We start from the raw sequence: 18,817 nt of genomic DNA on the forward strand, positions 1-18,817 counted from the left end.
AGCAGTTACTTACAGTGTGAGAGGTGCTCTGAGTGGAACGTGCAGGTGGACACTGTAGTCAAGGCAGGGCCACCCCACCTCAGGAAAGGTGCCCCAGGTGTAGTGACTGAGAGGTACTTTGGAATAGCAAGGAATCAGGCATAGAAGGAGAGAAGATCTCCGCCAGGCAGCTCAGCAGGTGCACAGGCTGTGGCGCGCGCCAGGCGCTGAGCACAGGCCGCTAGTGTGTTTGGTGCTTAATGGGTTGGAGGGCTGGGCTGGCTTCATGCCCTGCAGCATTACCCCCCGCCCCTGTTCCTGGACAAGAGCTAGCTACTTGCTGTCCAGATTCCACGGGCCCTTGGTCAGGCCTGCTGAGCCCCAGGTGGGTAGGCCAGCTTCTGCTCTGAAGTCCTCCAGTGCAGGCCACAGCTCCCAGTGGGCGCTCTGATGCTCTGAAGGGCATTGGATGGGAGCGAAGCCCCAGCCCCTTCCTCACCTGTCCCTGTCCGCCACGCACCCTTCCAGAGCAAGGCCCACGGGGTGCAGAAGAAGGCCTACCGAGTGCTGGAGGAGGTGTGTGCCAGCCCCCAGGGCCCTGGGGCCCAATTCGTGCAGAGCCACCTGGAAGACCTGAAGAAGACCCTGCTGGACTCGCTGCGAAGCACGTCCTCGCCTGCCAAGAGGGTGAGGGTCCTGGGGCCACATGCTGTGCCAGGGGAGGCTGGGCAACTCCAGGAGAGGAGCCACCATAGAGGCCTAGGGGTATGGGGGTAGCACTGAGGAGTCCTGACTGTTAGCCCCCTGCCTGCAGCCACGCTTGAAGTGCCTCATACATATTGTGAAGAAGCTCTCAGCTGAGCATGAGGAGTTCATCGCTGCCCTTGTCCCGGAGGTGAGGGGGTATGTGTGTTTTTGGGGGGGGGTCCCTGGAGTGTGGCTCCCATGTGCATGCTGGGATCCAGGGAAGGCATTCATGGGGGTGGGGGTGGGCTTGATTCACTGCCTGGGCACGTGAGTGCCTTTCCCTGCCCCTTCTGCCTCAGGCAGCCAACACCAGGCAGGCTGGCTCTGGGAGTGTGTGCTAATGGGGCTGTCTTGGCCAGGTGATCCTATGCACCAAGGAGGTGTCAGTGGGTGCACGAAATAACGCTTTTGCCCTGCTCGTGGAGATGGGCCGCGCTTTCCTGCGGTTTGACTCGAACCAGCAAGGTGAGGCCTAGGTGATGTAGGCTGGGGGTGGATGCTCTCTCAGCCTGGGGGGAGTCACCCCTCAAAGTATCCTCAAAGAAAAAAGGGGGAGGGAGCTCCCTGCCCTGGCCCTGGGGTGCCCCTCCTCCGGCTGGCCCTGTCCTGGTTGACCTGCCCTGGTCTCTGCCCCCAGAGGCCCTGCAGCGCTACCTCGTCCTGATCTACCCTGGCCTCGTGGGCCCAGTGACCATGGTCAGCTGCAGCATCCTGGCCCTGACCCACCTCCTTTTCGAGTTTAAAGGTAAATGCTTATTTCCTTGAAGGTCTGGGAAGCCCTCAGAGCTGGAAAATGCCCAAAAGGTCAGGACAGGGTGGCTGTGGGCACTGGGGAAAGGTGCCAGGAGGGAGGACGAGGAGCCGGCACCCTGCCCAGTCTGCCTCCGTCTCCCTTCCTGCAGGGCTGTGGTGGGGCTCCCTCCTCACACCCTCCCCCCAGCCTACGGTGCAGCTGTGCCATCCAGCTGCCCTACGTCTGGCCACAGAGTGGTTGAGAGGACATTAGGGCTCATGCCTAGATCTTAGTCCTCGTCCTGCTTCTTGGCAACCTCATGAGACCTCGAGCAACTTTATTGACCTCTTGGAATCTCAGTTTCTTATCACTAAAATGGGGGAGAGAAATAGCACCTACCTCAAGGGTGGCTAAAGGACCGAAGGACATTGTGTGGAACCACGCTGGGCACACATAAAGGCTCCCAGTGGTAGCTTCTACTGACATGTGATCTGGCAGGGGCAGTTGGCAGCTGCTGCTTCCCCATGGAGGGGTCTTGGTTCTGGGTGTCTGGGACAGTGGCCCCCTTGCTGCCATAGGTCTTATGGGGACCGGCACGGTGGAGCAGCTGTTGGAGAATGTGTGCCTGCTCCTGGCCTCCCGCACCCGCGACGTGGTCAAGTCTGCACTGGGCTTCATCAAGGTGGCAGTGGTTGTCATGGACGTGGTGCACCTGGCCAAGCATGTGCAGCTGGTGGTGAGTACCCCATTCCCTCAGTGGGCAGCAGGCTGGCCTCTGATTTGCCAGTGTGGGCCCAGTGGCTGGGCCTCAAGGCCAGCAAGTTTCACTTTTTTTTTTTTAGCCAGAAGGCTATTAAGGAGTCTGGGAAGGGACTGGTAAGGGAATGCCAACTCAGTGGGGGCCAGAAGCAGGCACGGTGCCCAGGCTGCCTCTTATCACCCCCAGAGCCCTCCACTGAGGCAAGGGCTCTGCAGGGCAAAGGCCAGCGGGCAGGGCCACCCCTCATCGTACAGGTGGGGAAACTGAGGGCAGAGATTTCCAAGGTCATGGTGCTAGTCAGCAGCAGCCCTAGGACAGACCCAAGGCTTGGGACTCAGGCTCTGGGCTCTACCTCTGCAGCGGCCCTCATCTTGCCCTCCCCTCAGCTGCATTTTGACCTTCCTAGTTTGAGAAGGTTCCTCTGAACACCTCCAGCTGCGCTGCGGAAGAGTCTAAAGAGCCCTTTGGCATTGAGTCCTTGGCCACCTCCTGTCCAAGGGAAGCCTAACCCAGGCTTGCCGCAGGCTGGGACAGTCCTCTGAGCCCTCTGCATTGCTGGGTTGAGTCACATCAGGCCTCTGGGTCCCCCTTGCGTATCTTCTTTGGGTCTAGCCTTGGGTTCAAGATGGGAGGGGCTGATGATGAGCATCAGCAGGTCCTACCCCCACCCACCAGAGCCTGCAGCCTAGCTGGGATCCAGAGCCGGGGAGAATGGCAAGAGTAGTGACTTCTGAGTTATGAGAATGTACAGAAGTCGGCCCCCTTGGGAGGCACTGCAAATAATAAGATCTGCCAGCCACACATGGAAGCCAGCCCAGGCCGGATGGAGGCTTGAGGAGAGTTGAGCCAGTGAATGATGCAGTGCGACAGGAGGGCTTGTGGGACCGAGAGAAACTGGTGGTGTTGGCAGCGAAGTAGGAGCCATGGCATTAGGTAGACCTGGGCTGAGCTCGTGCCTCTGTGGCAACTTGGCAACCACGTAACCGTTTGCCTCAGTTTCCTCATCTGTGAATTTTGGATTATAGCATGTATCTCATTGGGTTGTTCTAAGGATCCAGTGAGAGCGTGTATGTAGAGTGCCACGCACTGTTCAGAAGACTAATGCTGTCATCTTGGTAGGGTGCATTATGTCGTAAAGGAGGCTTTATTGGAAAGATGGGGGCTGCCCAGATTATGGAATCACGATTGGACCAAGGGCAGCTCTAATCCTCCCCCTTACCTGGGTGATCCTGTGCCCTGGCTCTAGACAGCAGTGGGAGAGGCAGGGTGGAAGGCTTGCCCTCCACCTAAAACCCCAGTGCTCTGCCGGCAGATGGAAGCCATTGGGAAGCTTTCAGACGACATGCGACGGCACTTCCGCATGAAGCTCCGGAACCTGTTCACCAAGTTCATCCGCAAGTTCGGGTCTGTGTGCTGTACATGGGTGGGGGTGGAGCTGGTGAGGAGCTGAGTGTTTCCAATCGCTGCTCTGACCTCTGGGCAGTGCCCTCTGGCCAGGGCCTCTCACCGGCCCTTCATTGTCACCCTCAGGTTTGACTTGGTGAAGGGGCTGCTGCCCCAAGAGTATCACAAAGTCCTGGTAAACATCCGGAAAGCCGAGTCCCGGGCCAAGAGACACCGTGCTTTGAGCCAGGCTGATGTGGAGGAGGAGGAAGAAGAGGAGGAGGAACCTGTCCAGGGCAAAGGCGACAGGTGAGACCATGGGAGGGTCCTAGGGCCCTGGTCTCCCCAACCCGGAGCCTGCCCAGGCAGTGCCCCATTGACCCCTGCCTCACAGGAGTGCTCTGACGTGGGGCTTCTCTGTCCTCAGCATTGAAGAGATTTTGGCTGACTCAGAGGACGAGGAGGACAATGAGAAGGAGGAAAGAACCCGGGGCAAGGAGCAGCGGAAGCTGGCTCGGCAGAGGAGCCGAGCGTGGCTGAAGGAGGGTGGTGGCGATGAGCCCCTCAACTTCCTGGATCCCAAGGTGGCCCAGCGAGTCCTAGGTATGGAGCTGGCCTTGATGCCGGGTTCTTGGGTGGTGGGTAGGGGGTGGCTTTTGTGGCAGGTCTGTGGGCAGGATCTGAGAAGCACCCATGTGGGAGCCCAGAGCCAGGCTTGTTGGTCACAGTGAGGGTGTGAGTTGGGTTGGGCCTGGCCATCCCCGTTCTCATGCCAAACTCTGCCACCCCAGCCACACAGCCTGGGCCCAGCCGGGGCAAGAAGAAGGACCATGGCTTCAAAGTGAGTGCCGATGGCCGGCTGATCATAAAGGAGGAGGAAGATGGCGACAAGATCGAGGAGGAGGAAGGCGCTAAAGGTATGTCCCTGCCCATTCTGGGAATGCAGCAGCTCCTGGCCTGGGCCAGGGCTGCACTTTTATTCATTTGTTCACTCCTGTGTTCACTTATTCATTCATTCGCTGTCCATCGTTGAGGAAGCATAGGTAGAAACAGACATGAGAAGCTTCTATCTAAGGCAACTTTTTTTTTTTTTTTTTTTTTTTTTTTTTTTGAGACAGAGTCTCGCTTTCTTGCCTAGGCTAGAGTGAGTGCCGTGGCATCAGCCTAGTTCACAGCAACCTCAAACTCCTGGGCTCAAGTGATCCTCCTGCCTCAGCCTCCCAAGTAGCTGGGACTACAGGCACAAGCCACCATGCCCGGCTGATTTTTATATTATATATATTAGTTGGCCAATTAATTTCTTTCTATTTTTATGGTAGAGACGGGGTCTCGCTCAGGCTGGTTTTGAACTCCTGACCTTGAGCAATCCGCCCGCCTCGGCCTCCCAGAGTGCTAGGATTACAGGCGTGAGCCACCGCGCCCGGCCTATCTAAGGCAACTTTTTGAGTTCCTTATACTGTTTTGATCACATAAGAAATCTTTTTGGAGTCCACTTACTCAAGGATTCTTGGGCATGGCTCCGGAAAAATATAAAAAAATTTTTAAAAAGGAGAAAAGAAATCTTGTATGTTGCAACTGAGCCATTTATACAGTACATATGTAAATCAAGGAAGCTTTCAGAAACGGTACTTCCCTTTACCACACGTGATGCACGTTCTTAGTCTTTTATTTTCTTGTTTCTTCTCCTTCCTTCCTCTCTTTTTCTTTCTCCCACCTCCTTTTTTTTAACGCAAACTTGGCTGAGGCTCTGAAGTTCCTTTAGAGGCAGAAAGAGCCAGACTGAAACCCTCCCAACTTCCCAGTTCCAGGATCTCGTTGTCCCAAGAGTCCTGTTTAGTCTTTCTTATTCCCCCTGCAGATACCCATCCACTAGATGAGAAACACCCCGGTCTTCTAAAACACGCTTGTGTCCCTCATGTGGGTTTTCACTGTGAGGAACTGGGGGGCTGGAGCTCCTGCTAGCAGACCTGCTGCTCCCCTTGTGCTGACTCACCAGCCACGTGCCTGGGAGTACTCACTCATCCTCCCTGTGCCTCCATGTCCTCACTCAAAAGGGGCGTAATATGGACAGCTACTGCACAGTGGTGGTGTGCAGGTGAAACAGCGTGACATGCGCACAGCACGTGCACATGCTCGGTGTAAATGTGACCATCATTGTTTTCTCCCCTCTCACCCCCTTACACTCTCCCGTCTCCCTGGTGTCCAGGTGTTCCTGGGGCTGAGAATGCCCCTCCCCTCTCCTCCTGCCTTTCCCAACCATCCTTGCTCTTTGGGTCCCTCCTCCAGTCCTTTGTAGCCTATCCTTGGCACCTCAGCCTGGCGTCTCCTTCCCCCAGAACTCTTGTCAAGCCTGGGGCCTGCCCAGTCCTACACACTTGGTCGTGTGCTATCTTTGTTCTGTTTGGGTTGTTGGTTGACTTTGCCTGAGTTTCTCTTCCCTCCAGCTGGTCTGTTCCATGCTGCTTTATCTCCCCACACAGTGTCAGCACACATGGGGGGACAGTTTTGAAGCAGGAGAATGCAGCAGTCCTGGCACAGTGGGGGCAGAAGCAGGGCCAGGGAGAGTGCCTGGTGCCCCAGGAAACCTGGGGCTTTCTTCTAGTCCCAAAAAAGCCATATTCACCTCGCAAGTTGGGTCACCACTTCCCTATGAGGCCATCATCCCTGGGGCCTAGGATGAGAAGGAGAAAGGGGCAGTGTTCCAGGGTCTCCTCTCATCTCACAGAAAGAACACAAGGGTCTGGGGAAGGCAGTTTCTGGGGCTGGAGTTGGTGCCCCCTCAAGCTGGCGAGCCAGGAGGAGGCAGAAGGACAGGAGGGCTTTCGAGGGGCTCCCAGAGTGCTCACGGGCCTCTCTTCTTTGCTCCAGGTGAGGATGAAGAGATGGCTGATCTGATGGAAGACGTGGGCGTCAGCAGTGTGAGTAGTCCGCGGACGGAGGCTGAGGTCTCAACCCTAAGCCTGGGACCTGTAACTTCTCATCCACCCCTGCACACAGACATCGCTCCTGCCTTCTTCCCGAGTGCTCGTGGCTCCAGGGACGCGCATGGCAGGCAGCCCAGAGGGTCATGGGTGTGTGTACGCCAGCGGGTGAGGTGGCTGACCCCTGTGGGGCTGCGAGTCGGGGCTTAGCACCCGTTGGCCTTCAGGGTTGGGCTGATTGTCCAGTTGAAAGGAGGCAAAGCCCTTGTTTCTCCCCGAGATCGAATGCTGTGTGGGCTGTAAGGGCAGCTGCTGGCCTGTGTGTTCCTGCACATAGTGGGGCATCATACGGTGGAGCAGACACTGTGTGCCAGACACTATTCTGAGAGCCACGTCACCTCCTAATCCTCACGGGAGATAGGGACTCTGTCATCCCTGTGTCGGAGGAGGGTGCAGAAGATAGGCAAGCCTGCTCAAGGTCACGGCGTTTATTAGATGCAAAGCAGGGATTTGAACCCTGGTTTTCGAGTCTCCTGAGCCCAGAAATTTAACCCCTTTGCCACAATTCACCTTCTGTCTGTTTTTTTTTTTTTTTTTTTTGAGAAAGAGTCTTACTCTGTTGCCTGGGCTAGAGTGCTGTGGCGTCAGCCTAGCACACAGCAACCTCAGACTCCTGGGCTCAAGCAGTCCTCCTGCCTCAGTCTCCCGAGTAGCTGTGACTACAGGCATGCGCCACCATGAATTTTGTTGTTGCTGTTGTTGTTTTTTATTTTTTTTATTTTTTGGCTAAAGTCACTTGGATTCACATGACTCCACCACCAATTTTTTTCCTAGATATTTTTAGTTGGCCAATTAATTTCTTTCTATTTTTAGTAGAGATGGGATCTCACTCTTTTTTTTTTTATTTTTTTAATATTTCTTCTTTTTTGTTTTATTTATTTTTCTTTTTTTTTCCTTTTACTGTCAATATTCCTATAAGAGGGGTCTCGCTCTTGCTCAGGCTTGTTTCTAACTCCTGACCTTGAGCAGTCCTCCCACCTCGGCCTCCCAGAGTGCTAGGATTAGAGGCATGAGCCACCGTGCCTGGCCACAATTACCTGTCTTGACCTGGCAGTGCTGCCTGCTGGGATGGAACACAGACTCTCACCTGTGCCCACCTGAATCAGCAAGGGTGTTCTGGGACCAGCCCATCAACTGAAACTTTCTGTTTGCAAGCCCAGTGAGCCGCACTTCTGAGCATCCTGTGGCAAATGTCCTCCTAGCCCAGGCAGCCTTCCTGGACACACCCCTAGGTGAGAGATGCCTAGGTTGGGGTTCAGTAGATTAGTGAGGAAGAGGCTCTGGGGTTCCGTCTTGGCTTCAGACTAACCTTTCGAAGCCTCAGTTCCTGATATGTAAAATGGGGCTGTAAGTAGACCATCTTGTGGCATTACTGGGACAGTCTGATAAGACTGGGCATGTAACACACGTTAGCACAGAGCCTGATACGTGACATGATTTACTCCCCTGAATTCCTGTTTTCCTAAGTGTTGTATTTATGAATGTTTGCCCCTGTCCTTGCCAGGTGCCCATCTGCTCACCATGGCCCCAGGAGCTGCTTTGTCATTAAGGCATTATGACAGTGGTGAATTTCACTGGGTGAAAACCAAACATAAGAGAAAGAGTCTGGGGTCAGAGGGTACCTGAGGATCTTGGAGGTGCCGCTCCCCCATGCAGGGAGGCTGTCAGGGATGCCCTTGAATAGTAGCATTGCCTCTGCTCAAAAGCCCTGGTGACCTCCACTGCCCCAGCAGCCCACTCCAGTGTGGGACAGCTCCACCTACTGGGCACCCTTCCTCTCCTTGGTCAGAAATCTGCCCCTCTGAGGATACAGCCCATCTCCAATTCCAGGTGACAGCAGTAGTCTGCTGGATGAGTGTGTCTCCAGAAGTAGGCTGCCTGGGCTCAAATCCTGGCTGATATGTAAATGCTTGGCACTTAGTGATGCTAAGTCAGTCATGGCAATTCTTTGTGATTATTCACTTTGCCTGGAAATCTTTTTCTGCTCAGAGCCTCGCTGTTTCCTTCAGCACAGCTTCACACGTGGCTCTGCAGTCCCTCGGCAGCCTACTCTTCTTCCAGGCCGGGAAAAGCTGACCGTGGCCCTCTAATTATGGCCCCACCACCCAGAGCAGAGCAGAACTTGTCGGGCTCCTTGTCTCAAGGCACGGAGAAGGCCCCAGTGTGGCCACACTCTGGGGCTGGCGTGTGGCAAGTCCACACCTGCCACTGAGATCCCAGAGGCTTTTTTGCACAGCAGTTGCTGAGTCCTACTTCTGCAGCCCAGTTATGGGAGCATAAAATGATGGGGTGCAAGTGGCAGCCTCCACTGAAGGTCAGTGGGCTGGGCTGGCCTTGGCCAGGCACCAACTGAACCCAGAACACGCTCAGCTGTCACCCTCCACTGTGCAGCCAGCATCACACTTTGTCCTAGTTTCTGTTTGTCTATGAGGAGCCTGCTCTGCTGGGCTTCAGCCAATGGACCTGGAGCCCCCCTTCCCCAGACAGCCTGTGTGTGCTCCAGCCTGTCCCCACTGTCTAGGCTCATCCTTTTACCTGGCACTTTCTTCCCCCTGGTGGGGCCCTGACCCTGCCTCTAGATTCTCTGGGAACCCCAGGAATCTGCAGTTTTAAGAGGCTTCCTGAGGTCTGTGTGCAGGGGCACAGACCACAGTGTGGGGTCATCTCTGTTTGCGTCTCCTCCCTGCACCACATGCCTCCACCTGGCCTGAGTGTCAGTTACGGGGCTCAAATGCCTACTGGGCCAGAGCTGCTGTCAGGCCCGCCTTTCTCCCTTGGACCACCTAACACGGTGCCTGGCGTGCTGTAGGTGCAGTCACTTCCTGCTGAGTATAACTGGCCGAGTAGACATGTCTCATTGCCATTGCCTGTGCTCATAACTACTGGGACAGTAGCATTGTTGAGGGACAGTGGTGACTACTTGAGAGCCCCTGGAGCATAGGAACAGGATCCTGCCCTCTCTGTCCCAAGGGCCTGGCACTTAGGGGATCAGTGAGCAAGTGACTAATATGGAGAGTGAGGTGGAGTTTGTGTGAGTTTGTATGAGGTGAATAACTGGTAGAGCCATTCTCTGAAGAGGCTACCTCCTCATTTTCCATCTTAGGAAAGCTGGGGTTAAGCTGTCATCATGGGGCGCAATGGGCACTGCACCCTCGGAGCTCTGTGGAGGGACAGCAGGAGCAGCCAGAGCGAGCCCGGCAGTCAGGTCGTGGGCGAGAGCCTCGCCCCTGTGCTGCCCAGCAGTGTCGTCTTGCATGTTAATTGCCCTTCTTTGGGCCTTAGTTTCCCTGTCTGTAAGAGGCAGACTAAGTGCTTGGCAGAGGGCCTTATGTGCTCAGTGCAGATTACATGGCTGTTACTGTTTTTTTTTTTTTTCGTGGCTGTTACTGTTGACCATAACGAGGACGGTCACATCCCCTCGGTCACTGACTCCTTGCTTGTTACCTCTCTACAGAAAAAGCAACAGAGGCTTAAGCGTCAGAAAGAGGCTGATGAGGAGGAGCTGGAGATGCCTCCTCAGTACCAAGGTGAGGCTTCCGCTTTTCAGGGCCACACTGATCCCTGTCACCTGCATCAGACAGGGGAGTTTGCAGGGAGGAACGGCAGACAGCCTGGTTGCATTCAGTTGGTGCCAACAAAGATTGACTGATAGGACACCTAAGACTGGACTGGAGGCCAAAGGGGCCTGGGTGTGAGGAAGAGCCCCAGGTTAGGAGATCTGTGCATGGGACCCCTGAGCCCCAGCTCCTCCCCACCCTCAGGTCTTCCATGAGGCTTACAGCCCACCCCTTCTCCCGAGAGCTGTTTGCCTTTTGTCCACCCTAAGAGCTCCAGCCCTGAGTCAGGCTGGGTTTGGAGCAGCCACCTGGCCTGTGTTGAGGATGAGAGTTGGTTAGTGTTGGGCCTGGCCAGGAGAGTTCCCCTCTACATTTCTCTGTGGACCTATTGGCTATTGCCCTCGTTAGAGCAGCTACTGGAAGTATGAAGGTGGCTTCACCTGTGCTTCCTCCCAGGGCAGCCCCTGCAGGACCCCTGCCCCAGGCCCTTGCAGCAGAGCCCTTGCTTTGCATCTGGAGGACTGGGGGCTCCTGTGGAAGTCTCTGATTCCAGTATCGGGTGTGTCCTCAGAACCCCAGAGCATCCTAACCCAATTAGAGCACCTCATGGCTTTCCCTCCTGTTGCCCCTATAAGCCAGGGCCCAAGCTCACCTGCTCTGCTCTGGGCTGGTGTGGCATAAAAGCAGTAGGGCCAGTTGATGAAGCAGGAGGCCTGGGGTTGGGACTGCTTACCCAGCTGCTTCTTAGCTGTGTGACCTTGGCCTGGTTATACTGCCTCACTCAGCTTGTAGTTTCTCATCTGTAAACAAAATAAGCGGGGGTGGGATTCATATTGGTGTCTGAGAGAGTCCTCCTGGGTTGGTGTTATAGGATTCTGTCCATGAGTGTGTTGGGTTGGAGATGACAACTGACCTTGGGCAAGGACCCTGATCTCTCTAGGCCAGTTTTCACATCTGTACAGGGGGATAAATAGCTGCTCTTCCATCTCACAGTGTTGGTAAATGAGATAAGGGTGGGAAAGCCTAAAATGCCTTGTTTTAGAGATGAGATTAAGGGGCTTGGCCAGGCGTGGTGGCTCACGCCTGTAATCCTAGCACTCTGGGAGGCCAAGGCAGGAGGATCGCTCAAGGTCAGGAGGTGGAAACCAGCCTGAGCAAGAGTGAGACTGTGTCTCTACTATAAATGGAAATAAATTAATTGGCCAACTAAAAATATATAGAAAAAATTAGCCGGGCATGGTGGCGCATGCCTGTAGTCCCAGCTACTTGGGAGGCTGAGGCAGCAGGATCGCTTGAGCCCAGGAGTTTGAGGTTGCTGTGAGCTAGGCTGGTGCCACGGCACTCTAGTCTGGGCAACAGAGTAAGACTGTATCTCAAAAAAATAAATAAATAAATAAAGCCCCTGTTCCTTCTAGAACAAATTGAGCAAGCGTAACTTTGGAGAACATGGGTTACTTTATGTTAGTGGAGAATGTGTGTCGCCAGGGGTCCCTGGTAGGCCTCTGAGGATTCTGGGTCAGTCTGAGGAGCCCATGGTCTATCATACCACTGACAGTCCCTCCTCAAGGAAGCTCATTGTGTTGCTTGGTAAGGGAAAGAGCCAAGTTCCTGATCTTTTTTCATCTGCTTCTGTGAGAGGCCGGCCCTTGCAGCAGAGGTGCCCGTGGCCTGTGGTGCCTGTGGCCTTCCTCCAAGAGGAGGCTACTTTGCTCTGCCTGACTCATGGTCTCTGTTCTCCCTTCAGCTGGAGGCACTGGCATCCATCGCCCCGTGACCAAGAAAGCTACTCCTGGTGCTGAATACAAGTCCAAGGTAAGAGCTGCATGTGGGGGAATAGGGTCTCTTGGCACTGGACAGGTGCCAGGGAGGGGCAAGGAGGAGCAGGGCATCTGTGCCCATCACTGTCCTGGAGCCAGACTGAGGCCAGGGAAGAAGAAGGGGCACACCAAGGTCTTCTTGGTGTCTGCAGTCGGGGACCTTGTTGAATGGCTTTGCAGGGCTACATACAAGTGCTCACTCTTTGGCACCTCCTAAGGCAGAGAGTGAAGGGAAGGGAAGATTAGGGCCTGTTTGGTCAAGGGCAAGGGTGGAAGGGGGTCCCTCACCCTCCTAGCTGACTCTGTTTCTCCGGATGAGCAGAAAGCAAAGGGTGACGTGAAGAAGAAAGGTCGACTTGATCCATATGCCTATATCCCGCTCACTAGAACCAAGCTCAATCGCAGGTATGCCGGCGTGCTGGGGCGGGCTGGTGCGGGCTGGGCAGGCAGGGCAAGCTTGGGGCGGGACAAGGAGCTCAGTACTCCAAAGAAGGGAAGGCCTCATTCTCATGCAACTCAATCCCTTGAGTCTTGCCCAGTCTTTTACATACATTGATTGATTGATTGAGACAAAGTCTCACTCTGTTGCCCAGGCTGGAGTGCAGTGGTATCATCATAGCTACAACTTCAAACTTCTGGGCTCAAGGGCTCAAGTGATCTTCTTGCCTCAGCCTTAGAGTAGCTGGGACTATAGGCATGTGCTACCACACCCAACTAATTTTCTATTTTTTGTAGAGATGGGGTCTCACTATGTTGCCCAGGCTGGTCTTGAACTCCTGGCCTCAAGTGATCCTTCCACTTCTGTCTCCCAAAGTGCTGGGATTGTAGGTGTGAGCCACCATGCCTGGCTTTATTTTTACCTTCTAACATGTACCTACATGTAGTCAGTACCTACCTATGTTATTGACTTGAACTGCTGTTTTAAACATGACTTTATGTCATGCAGAAATTTTCTAGTATATACGTAGTGATCATTTTTAATAGCTTTATGTAATTTGCTTTTCTAATCCTGTTACTGGTGGAAAATTAGAGTTGTTTCCAACTCTGGCCATTAAATAAAGCTCTTGGCCAGGTGCAGTAGCTCATGCCTGTAATCCTAGCATTTTGGGAGGCTGAGGCGGGAGAGGATCGCTTAAGCTCAGGAGTTCTGGGTTGCAGTGAGTTATGATTGTGCCAGGGCTCTTAGGAGAGTACAAGGGCCATGCTCGAGAAATGGTGTTCTAAACTTCAATCACAAAAAAGCTTCTGCTGAACAAAGGTTACCTTTACATGGAAGGATGGGTAAGTACAGTGTGCTGGACCTTCTCAGACACACATTAGAGGAAGAGGGAAGAGAGGCCCATTTGCCGGAGGTTGTGCCAGAATGGAGCGGCCCAGTCAGGACATGAGCCATGTGGAAGCTGGCGCCGCACCTGGTCTGCCCAGTTCATGTGCTGCCCACCACTGGTCCCTTCTCCCCATCCCTGTGGTGCTGGGGGGAACCGTCATTTGACAGTAAGAGGAAGGGGGCCACCTGTTCTCGGCCAGATGTAACCTTTCTGTGACCTTTCCTTGTCCTTGCAGGAAGAAGGTGAAGCTGCAGGGACAGTTCAAAGGCCTGGTGAAAGCTGCCCGGCGAGGTTCCCAGGTGGGACACAAACTCCGCAGAAAGGATCATCGGCCCTGAGGCCCTAGGGTCCCCAGGCTGCTCTGCGGTCCAGTCCCTTTTCAGCCCCTAAGCTGACTTGACATCAGCTCCAGGTGCTTGGGACTCTGGCAGAGCCTGGACTCAGAACCACTTGTTGGAACCAAGGCTCGGCTCCCAGAGAGATGCCTCAGATTTTGGAAGCTCCAAATGGGAACGACCCTCTGTGGGCATCCCTGGTGCCCGGAAATGGGAATGTGGCCTCCTTGCCTCCGAGTAGGCCCAATGAGACAGCTTTGCTTTCTGCCCACAGTGGCCATGAGCAACAGAGCGGATGATCTTCCATTTCCTCCAGCTGCTGGTAGCTGCCTGGCACTCTCAACCTGGCTGTGGTCTGGGTGTATGAGATTTACTGTGACCAGGTATAGAATAAATGTGTATCACCATGCATTATTTCTAGAAACGCTATGTTTTACAACTTGCCCCCTCCAGGGGTAAGAACAGTGTCCAGTTGTTGGCATGAGTGGCTGACCCCTTCCTCGTCAACTGTCAACATCCTGTCCAGGGCATAGCACCATGCTTTGCCCATAGGTCAGGCCTTAGAACTGCCCAGGCACCCACCTGTGTTAGGAGAGCTCCCTAACTTTGCTCTACAATCCCAGTGAGAAAGCGTCGATTGGGGGATCGTGGGGGCAGTGAAAACTCTGGGGCTGGTCTCTGAGCTGTGGTTGAGCACCAGGGATGCAGAACAGAAAGAGGAGGCGGCCCGCTGAGAGAGCTGGTTGGCGCTGCAGCCTAGGCTGCCCTGGGCACAAGTGTCTCCCAGCATCTGTGTGCATTGATTCAATGAAGTGTGTGCTGAGCCCTTCCCTGTGCCCAGCACGGTCTGATTCATCCATCTTCCCCACATTCTCTTTTTCCCAGACAGGGGGACTCGGTTGTGGCAAAAGGTGGTTCCCACTGGTTGTTGGGAGTTTTTTGGTCTCGAACAGAGAAAGGAATGGTGCAAATCTCCTGTGCTCTTGAAGTCACTTGTCCTATCAGCCCATGGTCCCTCTTTTTTTCTTTTTTTGAGGCAGGGTCTTGTTCTATCGCTTGGGGTAGAGTGCCGTGGCATCATCATAGCTCACTGCAACCACAAACTCCTGGGCTCAAGCGATCCTCCTGCCTTAGCCTCCCAAGTAGCTGGGACTACAAGCATGCGCCACCACACCCAGCTAATTTTTCTATTTTTTTTTTTCGTAGAGATGTGGTCTCGCTCTTGCTCAGGCTTCCAGAGTTTCTCTTGTGTGTGCTTTCCCAGCAGGCAGGCGGAAGCAAAGAACCCCAGGGCTATCCACCACACCCCAACATGAGGAATATACCTTTGCTTCTGGCACTTGATTGATGTGTTTTTCCCATCTCAGAATCTCCTCATGTGAGATAAGAACACACATTCCTCAGCAGTTTCCATTCCAGTTTACTTTCTTTTTTTCCTCTCCCTCCCTCCTTTCCAGCTGAATGCCCTTGACTCTGATAATGTTTCCAGGAGGCCCTATACACCTCCTGGCAGCCTGTCCCAAAATACTATTCTACTCATTCTCAGAGGGGACCCAAGTCTTAACTAGATTCAGTGCCCCCCAAATTAGGCTGTTTCCTCCTGATCGATGATTTCAGGCTAGGGAGCGGAGAGGAACCACACTTGGCCCAGAGGTGGCACTGTTTACATGGCTTGTTCACAGAAATCTGGAATTAGATAGCAAACAAGAAAGGTGATCAAAAGAAGTGGCTATTAGGGGTTTGCAAGGAAGATCTAACCATGACCCCCATTTCTACTCTTCTGGACACAAGGTGGGCCAAATTAAGCCAATTCCAGTCCTTTTCCATTTCCTTTCTCAGGAAATATAACAGCATGCACTAGGGAGCTTTATGTAAAGAGATCATTATGAGCCAATTGCCCAGTATTGGTATCTTAAAAGTTCAAAGCCAACCTGCTTATTATGGCAGGTTTTCCAAGGAGCTTTGTTTTCTTTTAAGAATGGGAGGGGCAGGTGACCTAGAAAGGTTGGTGTTAGTGATGTGCTGAATGCTATATTCTTTTGGAAATAGACTTCAAATGCAAATTATCTTGATATAGAGGCAAGAATGAATCTTCTGCCCCAGAAACTTCAGGTGCTTAAAACATCTGTTATGAAAGCCAGTGCTGCTTTGATTTCAGCAATGGGGTGGAAGGGGAATCTCAGAAGAGTTTGTCAACACAAGATTCATTCAGTTTCAGGGCAAATAGAAAAGTTGAGAGCTTCCACCAAGATTCAGATTTACTATTGTAATTTCATTATGCTTTTGGCAATGTCAGAACTTGAGACTGTTCCAGACTTCTGAGGTCCATCCTCTACTCATTCTGTGAAATGGAAGACAGATCGTACCCCACCTGACTGTACCCAAACCGCAGCCCTTCTGTTGGCCAAGGGAATGGCCAAGCATTGGGGATTTGCAAAGGCAGTTTAACCATGTCCCCACCATGACCCTTGTGGACACAAATGAGTCAGATTAAACCAACCCTGGCCCTTCACTATTTCTCTTCTTGTGACTGGCAGAAGGCTTGGTGGTGACTGTCCTGGCAGTATGTTCCCAGCAGAGGCCATCTTATTAAGTGTATGCTCTTCCTTGCAGTCGGATCAGTCCCAGTCCTAGGAAGGGTATTTTTTCCGTACTGTTTGCAACATGTGAGAAAATTGCTTATGACGTTCAAGTAGCCTCTGCTTTCAGTCCTCAGAGTCCTTTCCCCATTCTTTTTCTTGGTTGCTTCTTCAAAGGGTAATTTAAGAAATGAAAACTATTTCGGCTGGGCATGGTGGCTCACACCTGTAATCCTAGCACTCTGGGAGGCCAACGCAGGAGGATCACTCAAGATCAGGATTTCAAAACCAGCCTGAGCAAGGAGCAAGACCCTGTCTCTACTAAAAATAGAAAGAAATTAATTGGCCAACTAAAAATATAAAGAAAAAATTAGCCAGCCATGGTGGCACATGCCTGTAGTCCCAGCTACTTGGGAGGCTGAAGCAGGAGGATTGCTTGAGCTCAGGACTTTGAGGTTGCTGTGAGCTGGCCTGATGCCATGGCACTCTAGCCCAGGCAACAGAGTGAGAGTGTGTCTCAAATATATATATATATATATATATATATATATATATATATATATATATATATTTCACTATAAAAGTAATAAAGATTCACAGAACATTTGGTAAAAACAGAAAAGTAAAAGCAGAGGCTAGACGCCTTTCACCAAATTCTCACTTTCGTTGATATTTTCTTTTTTTCTATATATGAAGCTACTTTTTTAAATACAAAAACGTAGTTTTAAATACAAGTTTATATTCCAGACTTGCTCTTTACTATAACAAGGTTTTTACCTTACTGATGTAAACACTTTGTAAACATTGTTTTCAATGGCCCCAGCTTAAAACATCTGCCCACTGGACATTGTTCAGTTTATTTATAAGGATCTTTGAGTCCATGATGTGCTGTTCTTTGCTATACGCAGGAATTTAATGCCATCGCTAGATGCTAGATCGTGTGCAAAGCAATATTTAGAAAATGGCATGACTACTCTTTGTTCTATTTTTAATGTACATTATATGAATAGACAGATGACTGTACTCCAGAAAATAACCGTGATTTGGGACAATATAAGCTGGTTTGCCATTTCCTGAAATTATGCTTAACGTAGCTACTGTCATTAGAAACACTTACCAAGCTGTTAGAGGCCAGGAAGTCATGCGAGGCCAGGGCTGCAGTGGCAGAAGGTTTCCTCCTCCCATTTCAAGTCCCATTGATTGGTCATGGAAATGCCCAGAATGGGAATTTGAAGCTGTGGTTCCTTATCAGTAAATGAATGAGAATGTGGATGGGTTAGGCACAGTGGCTCATGCCTGTAATCCCAGCACTTTGGTAAGCCAAGGCAGGGAGGATTGTTTGAGGCCAGGAAATTCGAGATCAGCCTGGGCAATATAGTGAGACCTCATCTCCAAATAAATAAATAAATAAAATTTTTTCAGAAATGTGAGTAGAGGCTGTGGCGGCTTGGTGCCGCACACTCATTTCAGGGCTGGGGTCTGGAGGTGAGCTGTGCTAGTCTAAAAGCAGGATTGATCATGTTCAGAGAGGGAAATAGACACACAAGAGGTCCAGTCAAAATTATAATTTATTAATGTATGATGAAAATATGACTTCCCAAGATACGCATGGTGACTGCTTAGTACATACTCTATCTTGGATGGGAAGTCAAAATATGTGGTTTTAATGAGCATAAAACAGAGCAAAAGGAATCATGTGAGTGTCATATTAGTAACGTCATTGCAGTGGGACAGTTTTATCTCTATGGGGATATGCCTGCCAATTGGGGACCATTCTCCTAGCAGCCTTTATTCTGGTTAGTGCTGCAGAATGGAACAGACACTTCCTCTCTGGTATCTTCTAGATTCTTTGCAGCCACTTTCCTGCTGTTAAGAAGCTTTTCTGAGATTTAATTAGGCCCCTACATGCTTCCCATGCAGGCATGCTTGCGTTGAATTTCCAAGTCCAGTTCTTCCGGCTTTTACCAGAGAGACACCCTGCTCCCTCTGGAGCCCTGTACAGATAACTAATCCTATCCGTCATGTGTGGACTTGAAGGGTTTAACTTCCAGAGGGCAGCCTGATTTCCAAATTCTAGGGATGTCACCCTGTAGACCCATAGGTACCAATCACAGAGCTGATAGTTTTAAGTCAGAATTTCGGAGAGGATCTGAGCCACCAATGACAAGCAGGTGGATTTGTGAATGATGCCAGGAATCGCCTGTGCAGACCTCATGGCTTCTCTGCAGGTTCTGCAAGCTCCTGGAAAGGCTTGTCTTTAACCAGAACTGTTGCTTACACAACAGATCTTGGACTTGAGGCCACTGAACCTGAATTGCATACACAGTAGATAACCTGAGACCAACCCTCAATTGTAAATATGCTCATAAAAATGACAAGGTGCAGTATTACCCCAAGCAGATTTTATACTGCCATGTATATTGATTGGATTGTTCTGTGATAATACTTATCTAAAAACGCCTTCCTTAATCATTCCAGGAGCTAGTTCAACTCCTTGCAAGTCGACGGGGTGCCCTTCCAAAGCAAACACTTGTAATAATCAGCTAGCAAAGCTGACATCTAGTATTCTGAAGAAAATTCTCCCCTGCCCACATGAGGACTATCACATGGGTCACGTG

The 18,817-nt window shown here is 51.9% G+C and overlaps 1 protein-coding gene across 2 annotated transcripts in view; it reads left to right on the plus strand.

The window, feature by feature from the left end:
• Nucleotides 1-14,031, plus strand: part of RRP12 (ribosomal RNA processing 12 homolog) — a 35,849-nt gene extending 21,818 nt beyond the window's left edge. For both annotated transcript variants that reach the window (XM_076009895.1, XM_012767529.2), the window contains 14 exons: nucleotides 508-666; nucleotides 794-874; nucleotides 1,086-1,191; nucleotides 1,364-1,471; nucleotides 2,038-2,195; nucleotides 3,532-3,623; nucleotides 3,750-3,911; nucleotides 4,030-4,205; nucleotides 4,394-4,519; nucleotides 6,471-6,520; nucleotides 10,038-10,110; nucleotides 11,885-11,952; nucleotides 12,280-12,362; nucleotides 13,521-14,031. In XM_076009895.1, the coding sequence (XP_075866010.1) occupies nucleotides 508-666; nucleotides 794-874; nucleotides 1,086-1,191; nucleotides 1,364-1,471; nucleotides 2,038-2,195; nucleotides 3,532-3,623; nucleotides 3,750-3,911; nucleotides 4,030-4,205; nucleotides 4,394-4,519; nucleotides 6,471-6,520; nucleotides 10,038-10,110; nucleotides 11,885-11,952; nucleotides 12,280-12,362; nucleotides 13,521-13,623 (1,545 nt within the window). In that variant the 3' untranslated portion in view covers nucleotides 13,624-14,031. The remainder of the gene's footprint in view (nucleotides 1-507; nucleotides 667-793; nucleotides 875-1,085; nucleotides 1,192-1,363; nucleotides 1,472-2,037; nucleotides 2,196-3,531; nucleotides 3,624-3,749; nucleotides 3,912-4,029; nucleotides 4,206-4,393; nucleotides 4,520-6,470; nucleotides 6,521-10,037; nucleotides 10,111-11,884; nucleotides 11,953-12,279; nucleotides 12,363-13,520) is intronic.
• Nucleotides 14,032-18,817: the final 4,786 nt, after the last annotated feature.

Source organism: Microcebus murinus, chromosome 14 (assembly GCF_040939455.1).
Source record: "Microcebus murinus isolate Inina chromosome 14, M.murinus_Inina_mat1.0, whole genome shotgun sequence".
NCBI lineage: Eukaryota > Metazoa > Chordata > Mammalia > Primates > Cheirogaleidae > Microcebus > Microcebus murinus.